Below are 13,644 nucleotides of genomic sequence, written 5' to 3'. Positions count from 1 at the left end.
GGAAAATAGCAACCATATTAGCCAAAGTAAAAGGAACAGGAAAGGGTAAAGGCAAATGCTAGGGATATTGTACCATTTTTCTATAATTTTAAATTTTTTCTTTCATTTTAAAATTTCATGGCACAAGTCCTGGGAATGTTGTGCAAAAACCAAACAATGCATTGGTAATATAAGAGACAAATACCATGTATTTCAATACATTTCCATTTGAAACATTATTTTTCATTAATGCTAAGTAATATTTTTTTTGAAGGCCAACAAGAAATGTGAAGAGGCACGCCAAGAAAAAGAAGCAATGGTAATGAAATATGTAAGAGGTGAGAAGGAATCTTTAGATCTTCGAAAGGAAAAAGAGACACTTGAGAAAAAACTTAGAGATGCAAATAAGGAACTTGAGAAAAACACTAACAAAATTAAGCAGCTTTCTCAGGAGAAAGGACGGTTGCACCAGCTGTATGAAACTAAGGTATAACTTGTGCCATTTGAAATATGTTGACCTTATTTGAAATTTGTTCTCTTTGCTTTTCCATATTTAATCAAATAATCATAATTTAACATGGTTAACACTCAAATGTAAAGTTGTTTTTATTAGTTTACCTTCTAAAACCATGAATTTTTTAGTAATTCAAGTGTTCTATTACTTGTCTGCAGAGAAAAGGTTTGCTAGGGAAAAGATAAAGTGTTGGCACATGTTGTTTATTAGATAACTTTTTCTTGAGCTTTCTAAAAACTTTCTTTTAAAATCTGTATGTTGGAGAAATTTGCATCTCAAGGGAAGATTATATTTTGGTAAAATATGTATATAGTAGTGTAAAATGAATAGTTTTAGAACCAGAAGTATAATTTGATATAATCTTAATATAACACATCACCATAGAAGAAAATTTATGTTTTTCTTACAGAAAAACATGTCTTTCTTAGATACTATCTAAAGAGATTTAGTTACTGAGCCAGCTATTCAGAACCCTTCCTGTTAACTAGCAGCCTCTCAATGGTCATATTTCCAGGGCATTATCATTTTTCAATGATAAATTTTTTTTTAATTCATTAGCTTTTAGTTCAGGAATATTGTCATTGTTCTCAGGAATTCTGACAAAACCAATTTAGTTCATATTTCACCTTAATGCCAGCCAGTTAAGAATCATAAAGATGTGTTGTGTTGACAATACATCCAATTGGTTAAAATGTAAATGTAAATCATCTTTGTGTCTATTAATTGGATTTAGGATTTTACTACCCTCTTCTCATTTGGACTTTAAATAAGTTTTATAGTCTGTGGGCTATAGTGTGCCAGCCCTTGATTATAGTGTTACTGGACTGATTACTTTGTGGGGAATATAAAAGATATAATTAGTTGATTCTATAAATGAAAATATATGACCTAGTGATATTATTTTAGGAAGGCGAAACGACTAGACTCATCAGAGAAATAGACAAATTAAAGGAAGACATTAACTCTCACGTCATCAAAGTAAAGTGGGCACAAAACAAATTAAAAGCTGAAATGGATTCACACAAGGTACGTACTGTAATACAATGGAATAATGATTAGAATGAGTTTTTTTGTTTTTGTTTTTGTTTTTGTTTTGAGATGGAGTCTCGCTCTTTCAGATTAGAATGAGTTTTAAGAGCAAATGCAATAACAGTTAATGAGGCATGAAGCTTAGTTTAGTGACCCTGCAAGTTAGTTTGGACCTGAATATTTGGTGATTATGAAAAAGAAATGTCCTCACATTATTTACATATTAAATGGGGTGGGATGTTAAATTTTACTATTCATAGTTTACAACACCCAAATTTGCCCTGTTCTTTAAGCATTTTTTGATATGCAAAATTTAAATAACACTGAGAAATTGGACGGAGGAGAATGTGTAAGTTTCCAAATTTGAATGTAAACTCTAGAAATTTTAAAAAATCAATGATGCTAAGATTTTATACTCAAAAAATATACATTCTTATTTAAATATGATATAAAGATTTTAAGAATAAGTTGCCTTAACTTTTTTTATAAATATGACTCCATTGGTATTGTGCCTAGTGAATATAATTTTATTAAAAAGCTAATATAAGTAATTATAAAGGCTGATACCTGATGCCGTAATTTTAAGCACTAACTGAGCTGATATTAGAGGTAATAAAAATCTGAAGATGATAGAATGTGAAGTAAAAGAACAACTCTGAATTGTGACTTAAGAAGTGTAAGTTTATGAAAATATCAGTTTCCAGGTTTTCACAAACAGTCTTAATGATATTGGTTAAAATCATAATCGTGGATTACCGCATTAAATAGTTCTAAATCAGTAGAACTGCTAATAACCCTTGGTTATATTGTATTCTCTGATATAGCATTATCAGAGAAAACTGTAGGAGGAATAGTCTCTGTTGACAGTGGTCAAAGGTAGATTAGAGAATAGTGGGTTTCCCTCAAGTCTGAAGCTGACCTACTAATCAGCACATGTGTGAGGGAACTGCCAAGGCAGAGAAAGAATTTTCAGAAAGGAGGAGGATGACAGTCCCTGGAGCTCAACACGGCTAAGCCATCTAAGTTTTCTCTTTACTTTGAGTTACAGAATGAGGAATTGAAATTCCAAATTCATAAAAACAGTAATGATTCTCAACTACCTGAGTTGCTTCAAGATCAGAACATCATACTTGGTCATGTCTGATATCTGTGGTACTTTCCTCATCTTCATCCAGAGTGCTAAGAGACAGGCTCCTGAAACCTGTTAGAATACTAGCACTTAGGAACAAAAGAACTGTTACAGATCTGTGTAAGAGATCTTAATGGCAGCTTTGAGCTCAGATGAAACCAGATAGTCTGTAAATAGGTTAGAGAGGTGATTTAAGGCTGACTTCTGTAAGGTTACATGGTGCAGATTGCCAGAAAATGAACAAGCATATTGACTTGGTATGTAGAAATTCACTAGTTCTTTTTAACTAAAGGCATTTATTAACCAGCAAGCTTTGTGCATAACACTGTATTAGATAACTTGGAGGCTATAAAAGCCTTAGGAGACACAGTCGTTACTTTCAAAGAGTGTCCAAGATGGGCTCCCGGTTACTTGTTTTATGTATTTACCTATTGGATGTTGGAAGGAGTCCCTGGATCAAAGGATACAAGATTTAATAATCATGTGGTTATTATAGTCTACCTCTTGAGATGTGGGCAAGAGACACGAGACACTTAGTAAATTTTTCTTGAGGCACCCTTTCTAGTTTCTGGTTCCTGCCCACCAAGTCTTAGTTACTAATAATACTGCAGTCCTGTAGCTTACTGGATCCATTGTGATCAGTAGCTTCTGGTCAGACCCCCAGTGCATATTACCAGAAATTAAGAGTAGGTGGGCTGGCTACCCAGATCATCGGACTACCCAAGAGAAACAATTTGTTTCCTTCCCTAAACTCCTTTGGGATTTAACTGAAAATGTGTTTTAAACACCTAGCCTGTAAAAACAGAAGCCTTTTATTTTGAGTACAGTAAATAAAGATGAGTTTCCCCCAGTGTACCTCATCTACTTGTTTACCTACCTGGTTGCTACTTATTCACCTACCTGATATCAGGATGAGATAATCTCACTGAACGTATATACGGCTAGCAATAGATGTGGCTGTGGTTCTTTGGCTGCCATGGTTTGACTATGCTGGGTGCTTGCCAGACATAACTGCTTCAGAGAAAGCTAGAAGAATATTCTTGGACCCAGCAGCTAGACCAGCAGGAGGTTGTAGATGGTAATATAGTACAGGCCTAATGTGTGACAAGGGCTTGGTGTATTTTATGATATGTTCTGTACACTAGGTCACCCGAGGTAAGACTGTTGCTTAATAAGCTCTTCTCCCGAGGCTGTCGTGTTGTCAGTGATAGTGCCATTCTTAAATGGTTTGTTTACTCAGAAGGCCCAGTCATTAGAAGCCAGAATGGGCTTCTTATTTGCTTTGCCATTTTATCTCACTTAATAAAACTATATTCTATGTTCTATAACTGTATTCTATTGACTATATTGTATTATGGAATAACAAGGTCCAAATTTACCCTTCTACCTTAAAAAACAAAAGACAAAATATATGAAATGAAGGCTTTCAGACTTGAGACAACAGGCAGCATAGGACAGTGATCTCTGAGTGAAGGGAAACAAATGAGGTATTCCTGGAGAGTTCCAGTCTGCAGAACAAGAAGAACCTGGACAGCCCAGCAGTCTATCTGAATTGAGGAGATAGAGTTCAAAATATGGGGAACCAAGGCAGAGTCCCAGAAAAGAGAAAAATACAACAATGTGCAGTGAGTTCCCTTCAAGTCTTCAGCTGACTACTGATCAGTACATGTGTGCGTGCATGTGTGTGTGTGCGTGCGTGCGTGTGTGTGTGTGTGTGTGTGTTAAGAGAGGAAACTACAGAGGAGGGGGAAGAAATAGGGGCAACAATCCCTAGAGCTCCCACAAGGCTAGGAAATTGTTCATGTTTCCATCAGTCAAAGAGAAATGACCTCTCAACACACATCAGGCAGGGCTGCATCAAGCAGCCCCCAGAAGGTTATTGCTTTAGTTGTGAGGATGAATTTGCCTTAGATTAAGTCTGTTATAAATCTGCCTTAACAAAACTTTAAAAGCAAGCTTCAAATAATTTGTTTCAAGTAAATTTACTATGTCCCAAAACAAAGGCCCAAAATATTTAAATGACTATGAAGAACTCTGGCACCTAAAAGCATAAATTTACTGTGTTTGGCATCCAGTCAAAAATTACCAGGCATGCAAAGAGGCAGGAAAATGGAGCCCATCATGAGAAGGAAGGAACACTAGATCAGTAGGAACAGATCCAGGCACGGTGTCTCACACCTGTAATTCTAGCACTTGGGGAGGCTGAGGTGGGAGGATTGCTTGAGGTCAGGAGTTTGAGACCAGCCTGGGCAACATAGCGAGGTCCCCATGTCTACACAAAGAACTTTAAAAATTAGCCAGGTGTGGTGGTGTATGCCTGTAGTCCTAGCCACTTGGGAGGCTGAGATGGGAGGATCACTTGAGCCCAGGAGTTGAAGCTATGATCATGCCACTGCACTCCAGCCTGGGCAACAGAGCAAGATCCTGTCCTGTGTCTTAAAAAAAAAAAGATTCAGAAATGACATAAATAATAGAATTAGTAGACAATGAGGCAATAATGTTAAAGCAGCTCTTATAAATACATTCCATATGTCCAAGGAGATAGACAAAAGCATGAGTATGATAAGGAGAGACATGAAAGAGAAAAAAAACAGATTGACATAATGTCTGAACTGAAAAATACATTGGATGGAATTAATAGCAGATTAAAAACTGCAGAGGACAAGATTAGTGTACTTGAAAACATAGGAGTAGAAAACTATATGCTAGTGACTCCCAGATTTACAACTTCTACCCAGAACTCCAGATTCATATATTTAGCTGCTTATTTGACATCCGACATCTTGAACGACTTAAGGCAACTCCAGATTCATATATTTAGCTGCTTATTTGACATACGACATCTTGGATGACTTAAGGCATCTTAAACTTAACATGTCTAAAATTGAACTAAAAATGTACCCTTTCCTCCATTGCTTTCCTGTGTCAATAAATGACAATCCATCCATCTCATTCCATCTCATTGCTCAGGCCAAAAGCCTTGGATTTATCCTTAATTTCTCAGTTAGCATATCCAGTCCTTCAGCAGATCTTCTTGCTCATGTCTTTTGAGTCTGTACTCACCTAGCACCTTCTCAATGAGACTTTCCCCAGGTATTCTATCTAAACTTTCATCTCTCCAAACTTTCATTCTATCCGGACTTTCTCATGTCCTTGCTTTATTTTTATTCCTTAGCACTTGCTACTAGTATGTTTTACTTATGTATTGTATTTAGTGTCTCCATTACTAGAATATGAGCTTCATGAAGGTGAGATTATGTTTGTTTTCTTATACAGTATGTCCCTGGAGCATAGAACAATGCCTGGTGCATAGATGCCCAGTGAATACTGAATGAATGAATAAGTGAAACACAGTCAATACCTTAACCAAAACATTTAATGTGATTCTCACTTCTCCCTTACTCATTTATTTAATAAATATTTATTTGGCATATAGGAATCTCTCAACTGCTATTTTTTGAGTGAATGAAGTGCTTACTATGTGCCAGGCTCTTTTTAGTTATTAATGATATAGTAGTAGAAAAACATATATAAAGTTCCTTCTCTCTGTCTCTTTTTCTCCCTCCCTGTCCATTGAGTCTAGTATTTTTAAAAGTCAATATTTGAAAAAATAAATAATTGCTTATATTTTAAAAGTGGTACTAAGTTTTAATACAAGTCAAATTATTATTAAAAACTAGCAACTGAAAATATATAACTTTCAGTACTTACATGGTAGATTTATTTTTTTTAATGACATGTAAGAAACAGTTTATTTTTGTTTTTTTTTTTCTTTTCTTTTTTTTTTTGAGATGGAGTCTTGCTCTGTTGCCTAGGCTGGAGTGCAATGGTGCGATCTTGGCTCACTGCAACCTCTGCCTCCCAGAGTCAAGCGATTCTTCTGCCTCAGCCTCCTGAGTAGCTGGGATTAGAGGCATGCACCACCACACCCGGCTAATTTTTGTATTTTTAGTAGAGACTGGGTTTTGCCATGTTGGCAGGGTTGGTCTTCAACTCCTGACCTCAGGTGATCCATCTGCCTCGGCCTCCCAAAATGCTGGGATTACAAGCATGAGCCACTGCACCTGGCCTATTAATGCAATTTAGATGGTTCAAGAGATGCAGGGAAAGGCATTCCATGTGGAGGAACAGCAAAAAAAAAAAGGAACAAAGGGAGATGAGTATTGGGTATTTGGGGAACCCAACCTAACTAGAGGCTTATATTAGATATTCCTGTATTAATTCAACAGATAGTAGTCGAACAATTAATATGTGGCAAGTATTGAGTTAGTCGCTATCGAGAAGCTATATGCTGTATTAGGGGAACATATAAGCTATAGTATAATGTATTGATCATTAGAATCCAGGGCATACCTAAATTATATCTATGGAAAAGCAGAGTAGGCGGCATCTGATCTGCCTTTTTTCTGAAGGGAAGCTACTGAGAGGAGATGATACCAAAAGTCCCATTTGAAATCCACATGATAAGCAAAACCATGGATCGGTTTGCTTAGGGAGAATTATGAAGAAAGAGCTCCATGGCCAGGCTGTATCTTGGAAAATCACCACAGGAAGTAAAAGCCAGTCAGGGAACAATGAAGAGGGCAGAAAGAGAAGGAGAATATTGTCCTGTAATGGAAACAGGAAGGATATTGAAAGAGTCAGGGGTGATCAGAACCGGAGCAAGTAAGTAAAGAATAAGAAGAAGAAGAAGTAATTGGATTTAATACAGGTAGCCCCTGAAAACTTTCAGAGTTGCCATCTTAGGAGAATGGTTAGCATCAGTCTATAAAATTGCAGCATCAGTCTATAAAAAGACAGTTTGGGAGGCTGAGACAGGTGGATCACCTGAGGTCAGGAGTTTGAGACCAGCCTGGCCAAAACCTATCTCTACTAAAAATACAAAAATTAGCTGAATGTGGTGGCACATACTTGTAATCCCAGCTACTCAGGAGGCTGAGGCAGGAGAATCACTTGAACCCAGGAGGCGGAGGTTGCAATGAGCCGACATCACACCACTGTACTCAAGCCTGAGTGACAGAATGAGACTCTGTCTCAAAAAAAAAAAAAAAAGTTTTTATGTTTTGTTTTGTTTTGTTTTTTTGTGACAAAGTCTCACTCTGTTTCCCAGGCTGGAGTGCAGTGGTGCAGTCTCGGCTCACTGCAACTGCTGCCTCCTGGGTTCAAACGATTCTCCTGCCTCAGCCTCCCGAGTAGCTGGGATTACAGGTGCCCACCACCATGCCTGGCTAATTTGTGTTTTTTTTTTTTTTTTTTTTTTTTTTTGAGACCGAGTTTCACTCTTGTTGCCCAGGCTGGAGTACAGTGGCGCAATTTCGGCTCACCGCAACCTCCGCCTCCTGGGTTCAAGCGATTCTCCTGCTTCAGCCTTCCTGAGTATCTGAGGTTACAGGCCTGCGCCACCACACCCGGCTAATTTTGTATTTTTAGTAGAGACGGGGTTTCTCCATGTTGGTCAGGCTGGTCTCAAACTCCCGACCTCTGATGATCTGCCCACCTCAGCCCCCCAAAGTGCTGGGATTACAGGCATGAGCCACCATGCCTGGCCAATTTTTTTATTTTAGTAGAGACGGGGTTTCACCATGCTGGTCAGGCTGGTCTCAAGTTCCTGATCTTAGGTTATCCACCCGCCTCCACCTCCCAAAGTGCTGGAATTACAGGCGTGAGCCACCACATCCGGCCAGAAGACGGTTTTAAATAGATACCACAGCCGTAAACCAAAGAATTGTCTTTGATGTGTGTGTACAAAGAACTTAACACTTTGCTCATCTTATCAGGTTAGTAACTTCTAGTAATTTGCTGAAAACTGTCAAATTTAACTGTATTTAATGGCTATTAGTTAACTCTACAGATCATTTTAATTTTTTGTCAGAAACATAAAATATTATTGCTAGAATAATAATCGGCCCCTCAGTGACAGTGCTAGGACAAGAACCTTCCTACTTGCCGGTCACTTCTTACCATTCATCACGTTGCTGTACCCAACTGTGTCTCTGTCTTTTGTCAATGCAGGAAACCAAAGATAAACTCAAAGAAACAACAACAAAATTAACACAAGCAAAGGAAGAAGCAGATCAGATACGAAAAAACTGTCAGGATATGATAAAAACATATCAGGTATGCATAACTTTTAAAATAGATTAATATCAAATTTTAGCAAATATCAGTTGTCTCTTTTTCTTTTTTTAGATGGAGTCTCGCTCTGTCGCCCGGGCTGGAGTTCAATGGCACAGTCTCGGCTCACTGCAACCTCTGCCTCCCGGGTACAAGCGATTCTCCTGCCCCAGCCTCCCAAGTAGCTGGGATTACAAGTGCCTGCCACCACACCTGGCTAAATTTTGTATTTTTAGTAGAGAGGGGGTTTCACTGTGTTGGCCAGGCTGGTCTCGAACTCCTGACTTCGGGAGCCACCCGCCTCAGTCTCCCAAAGTGCTGGGATTACAGGCATGAACCACTGTGCCTAGCCAGTTCTCTTGTTCCATTAAATTTCTATATGTGCAGTATTCTACATCTGCATATGGAATGTACTTTGTTGGGCAGGCAGTTAAATGAAATGCAGGTTATTTCCAATGTTAAAGTACCTGCAGCTTAAATGGATTTTATAAGAGAAGTTTTCCAACAAATAAAAACCCTAGAAAATGTCAGAAGAATGAAGAGTGCAAGGAAATGTATAACTTTAGGTTAATAACCTAATAACTTAGGTTAATAATTTTAGGTATACTATGTATTTCACAATTAATAAACTTAATTGCAATGCTTTCTTTTCAAAGTATAAAACTTTAACCCATTTCCTATTTAGAAAAAAAGTGCAGCTTGCTGCCAGCGCTCATTTAATTTTACATAAACACACTCGAGGATGAAACAAATCTGACTGATTTTCGGTGGAAGATAAAATAAAAAAACTGTTCTTGGAGTTATTTCTAAACAGAACTTGTCTCTTATCCTAATGTAACAGAAATGTATATGATGCTACATTAGGATTAGAGACGAGTATTCTCAGGGCAAACGGGAAATGGGTTAAAAATTGTCACACTTTTTTCGTTTTCTTTCCACTAGGAGTCAGAAGAAATTAAATCAAATGAGCTTGATGCAAAGCTTAGAGTCACAAAAGGAGAACTTGAAAAACAAATGCAAGAAAAATCTGACCAGCTAGAGGTGAGTAGTTTTGCTGTTTATATATCCTAAGTTGCATAATAAATAAAGAAAGAGAAATAATGAGAACTTATTGCTATCTACTTTTAAGGCCTTTTGGAAGGAACAGGCAATAAATCTTAGATATAGTTCAGCACATTATGATTTGTTGTTTCTTTTAAACTTTTTTAAAGATGCATCATGCCAAAATAAAGGAACTAGAAGATCTGAAGAGAACATTTAAGGAGGGTATGGATGAGTTAAGAACACTGAGAACAAAGGTAATTCAGTCTTTAGTCATGAATCCAGAGGAAGGGTAAATATCTTAAATTTTGAATTCATTCTGATTTTTAAAGTGGTGGGGAAAGGACATTAATATAGAAATGTTCCATAATAAAGGAACTCAGAGTAGAGTAGAGGAGCAATTTCCTAGCAACTTCTTTTGTTGAAAGGAAAATGTCTTCCATGTTAGTCCCTTTGAAGTGTTTGCCAAACATTACTATTTCACAGCACATTTGCTGTGTCTATAACTTATCCTTGGGCTTCTCATCTAAAGGCAGTCTCATCAACGAATCAATTGGAAAGATAGTTGGACCTTAGAACTGTGTCAGAAAATAACAGGAAGGCTATATTTTTCCTGGATATATTTAATAGACGGATAGTTTTAATGGCCAATAATCTGTTAAGTCCTCTTTGTGTTTATAGTCTTTATTGTAAGATTAGTATGTCTTCTAATATGAATATGAATGTGTATCATTCATTTATTTAGAAGTAGTCCTTTAACCACCCTGAATTTGAGGTCACTTAATAATTTTAAATTGTTTTTCATACACCTTCTTATTTGTTCTTCTTGCCAGTTTTTTGAGGTAGAGGAGATATATTCTTCTTTTTCAGGTGAGGAGATGGTGATTCAGTAAAAAGTGAAATGACATGCTAAAACTCCCATGACTGAATCATAAGAAATCTGAGACTAAAACCTAGGATTGTAAACTTCGCATTATATTTTCTTCACGTTAATGGTGCTTTAGAATTTTTAGATTATTCATATGTAACCACTATATAAAATAGTTTATAAAGAACAAGAATACATGGTTTGTAACTTGGTTGTGATCATTTGATAGGTGAAATGTCTAGAAGATGAACGATTAAGAACAGAAGATGAATTATCAAAATATAAGGAAATTATTAATCGCCAAAAAGCTGAAATTCAGAATTTATTGGACAAGGTGAAAACTGTAGATCAGCTACAGGAGCAGCTTCAAAGGTACAAAATGAGCAACTTCTGTTTGTATTAATAAGCAAGCTTTTAAATTTTATTTCAAGATTTTCTAAATGCAGTTATTGCATTAAACAAAAAATTTTACAATTTTACTAGCTGAAATTTTTAAATATTTTCTCTTTATCTGAACTTCTTTGGATTATCTTTTGAGTTCTGTCATGGCTTCTAAAAATCAAAGTTTATATTCCTTAAACATTGGTAGTGGCAATTTAAAAGACAGAATAGGTTGAGTCTCTTATCCATTCCTTAGCTTTCAAATTCTGTTACTTATGCACAGTGTTTACTTTTTCTTCTAAAAGGTAAATCTTGCTCTAGATCTTCGCATGTGTGTAGCTTAAGATCCGGAGCTGACATTATTCCTTGGCTCCTTATAAAACCATTTAAGTAAACTCTACTTGTGACATTACCAGACAGAACCTGGATTCAGTTTGAAGCCAGATAGCTTCTTTTCCACACCTTGCTGATAACTAAGCTGCTGGGTGTTGCTAAAAAAATCCTTACCATCATTTAGATTGATTCTGCTAATAAATTCATGGTCACTAACCTGAACTGGAAATATTAATGCACCTAATCTTACCATGTGTCTTTGGTCAGAGGTTCTCCACCATCTTCTAGCATCTTTTCTAAACCCTACCATTTTCTTCACACTTCAGTTTTTCCTCTTACCTTTCTATTTACTCTTGGCAAGTGTTTACTTCTTCACAGAAAAAATGGGAGCTGTCAGGTGACAGTTCTCTCAACGTTTTGCCATCAGTCCCATGAACTGCCTGCATCTGCAGCCATATTTTCTGCTGTTATCATGGAAGAAACAATCTTGTTATCATGGAAGAAACTCCTCTGAATCAAATTAGTCTTTCTACTTCCGCTGTGGATTTCATCTCTTCTGACTTTTTGGGTTCTGTCTTGATTATTCTTCTTTATCCTTTATGTCTTACCTTTCTCCACTTTCTTTTTCTTTCTACATTTAAACATAATTGTCTTTTAAAAATATCAAAACTCCTATGGCTTTGCCCTGCCAGCTTTTCTCCTTTCCTTTGCAGCCAAACTTTATAGAATCTTCTGTATTCATTCTCCGTTTCCTCACTTCCTATGGTCTGTACCTCTCCACTTCATTCTAGCTTTTACCCCAACATTTTATTAAAAATTACATGATGTATCCCTGCATATGATAGACACATTTCAGACCCACCCTTGCTTGAATTCTTATCATCTTTTAACACTGTTGAATTCAGTTGTCTTTCTTGATAGGCTTGTTCCTTTGGCTTCATTTCCATCACATGCTGATGTTCCTCTCACCTTTTTGGCAACTCTCTCTCAATCTCCTTGGCAGGCTTCTCTTTCTCTCATAATGCCCTCTTGTTCTAATTTTATTGTAACTTTGGGTGATCCCAACTATTTTTATAGTATGCTGCAGGACTTTCGAATCATTATCTTTAGCCCTTTTCACTAAGCTCCAGGCACAAGTATTAAAGATACCTCAAACTTTAGCATTTCCAAAATCGGTTTCTCTGTCCCATGCTTCTCCTCACATGTTCCTAGGATGAATGATGAGTGCAGCATCCATGTGACTGTCCAGCTTAGCAGGCTGGGGGCCATCCTCAGCTCTTCTTTCCTTCCCCTCACACATCTAACCAGTCACAAAGTATTAGTGATGCTAAGTCTGTAACATCTGTCAAGTCCATTCACTTTTTACTTCCCTGCTGCTACTACCATAGTCCAAGCTATTAGCAGCTCTCACCTGGAAAACTGCCACAGTTTGTATTTTTTCTGCTTACATCCTCTCTAATCTGTTTTCCACACTATGGTTAGTATAATCCTTTTTAAAAGGAAATTTCAAAACTCTTCATTGATTTCCCACTGCCTCAGAGATTGTCTAGTGAGTTCCATTGCCTTAGCATGGCTTGTAAGATTAGTGACCTGTCCCTTGCTGCTTCCATGCCTTCCCTTTTTTCACCCTTGTATTTCAGCTGTAGTTGATTAACAGATGTTAATGGATTGTTTCCTATTTCCCAAACCCTGTGTTAAGTGCTAGGGATATAGTACAGTCCTTCTCTTCATCAATATTGAACATCTGTTAGGACCAACAAGAAGCCTCTTATTCCCTTCCCAGTTTTTAGCACATACTGTTTGTTCCCTTTACCTGGAGCATATTTTGTTCTCCAGTAACTCCTGCTTTGCCTTTAGGTCAGGGATCAACCATGGCTTACAAAACAAATCCAGCCCACTACCTCTTTTAGTAAATGAAGTTTTTTTGGAACACATCCACACTCATTCATGTAATATCTGTGGCAGTTTTCATAGTACAATGGCAGAGTGGAACAATTGCAGCAAAACCATATGACCCAGAAGCCTAACTTATCTACTATCTGATCTTTTACAGGAAAAGGTTGCTGACTCCTGCTTCAAGTATTAGTTTGAGCATCACTTACACTAGTTTAGGCAAACCCACTCTGTGCTTTTATCATAAAAAATGTTTTTTTACACATATAATTTCCACACTTGACTAAAAGCTCTTTGAAAGCAGAGGCCATGTTGGTCTTGCTCACTTTTCTTTCCAGCTCTTATTTCCTGGCATATATTAGG

The 13,644-nt window shown here is 37.1% G+C and overlaps 1 protein-coding gene across 4 annotated transcripts in view; it reads left to right on the top strand.

Annotated features, from left to right (window-relative positions):
- Positions 1-13,644, top strand: part of CCDC186 (coiled-coil domain containing 186) — a 53,453-nt gene that overhangs the window by 28,353 nt on the left and 11,456 nt on the right. For all 4 annotated transcript variants that reach the window (XM_034931527.2, XM_034931524.2, XM_055092309.2 and 1 more), the window contains 6 exons: positions 254-466; positions 1,400-1,519; positions 8,664-8,768; positions 9,708-9,806; positions 9,977-10,063; positions 10,904-11,046. In XM_034931527.2, the coding sequence (XP_034787418.1) occupies positions 254-466; positions 1,400-1,519; positions 8,664-8,768; positions 9,708-9,806; positions 9,977-10,063; positions 10,904-11,046 (767 nt within the window). The remainder of the gene's footprint in view (positions 1-253; positions 467-1,399; positions 1,520-8,663; positions 8,769-9,707; positions 9,807-9,976; positions 10,064-10,903; positions 11,047-13,644) is intronic.

The sequence above is a fragment of the Pan paniscus genome, chromosome 8, assembly GCF_029289425.2.
Source record: "Pan paniscus chromosome 8, NHGRI_mPanPan1-v2.0_pri, whole genome shotgun sequence".
NCBI lineage: Eukaryota > Metazoa > Chordata > Mammalia > Primates > Hominidae > Pan > Pan paniscus.
The sequence above is the reverse complement of the archived record's forward strand: the minus strand, read 5'-3'. Positions and strand labels throughout refer to the sequence as shown.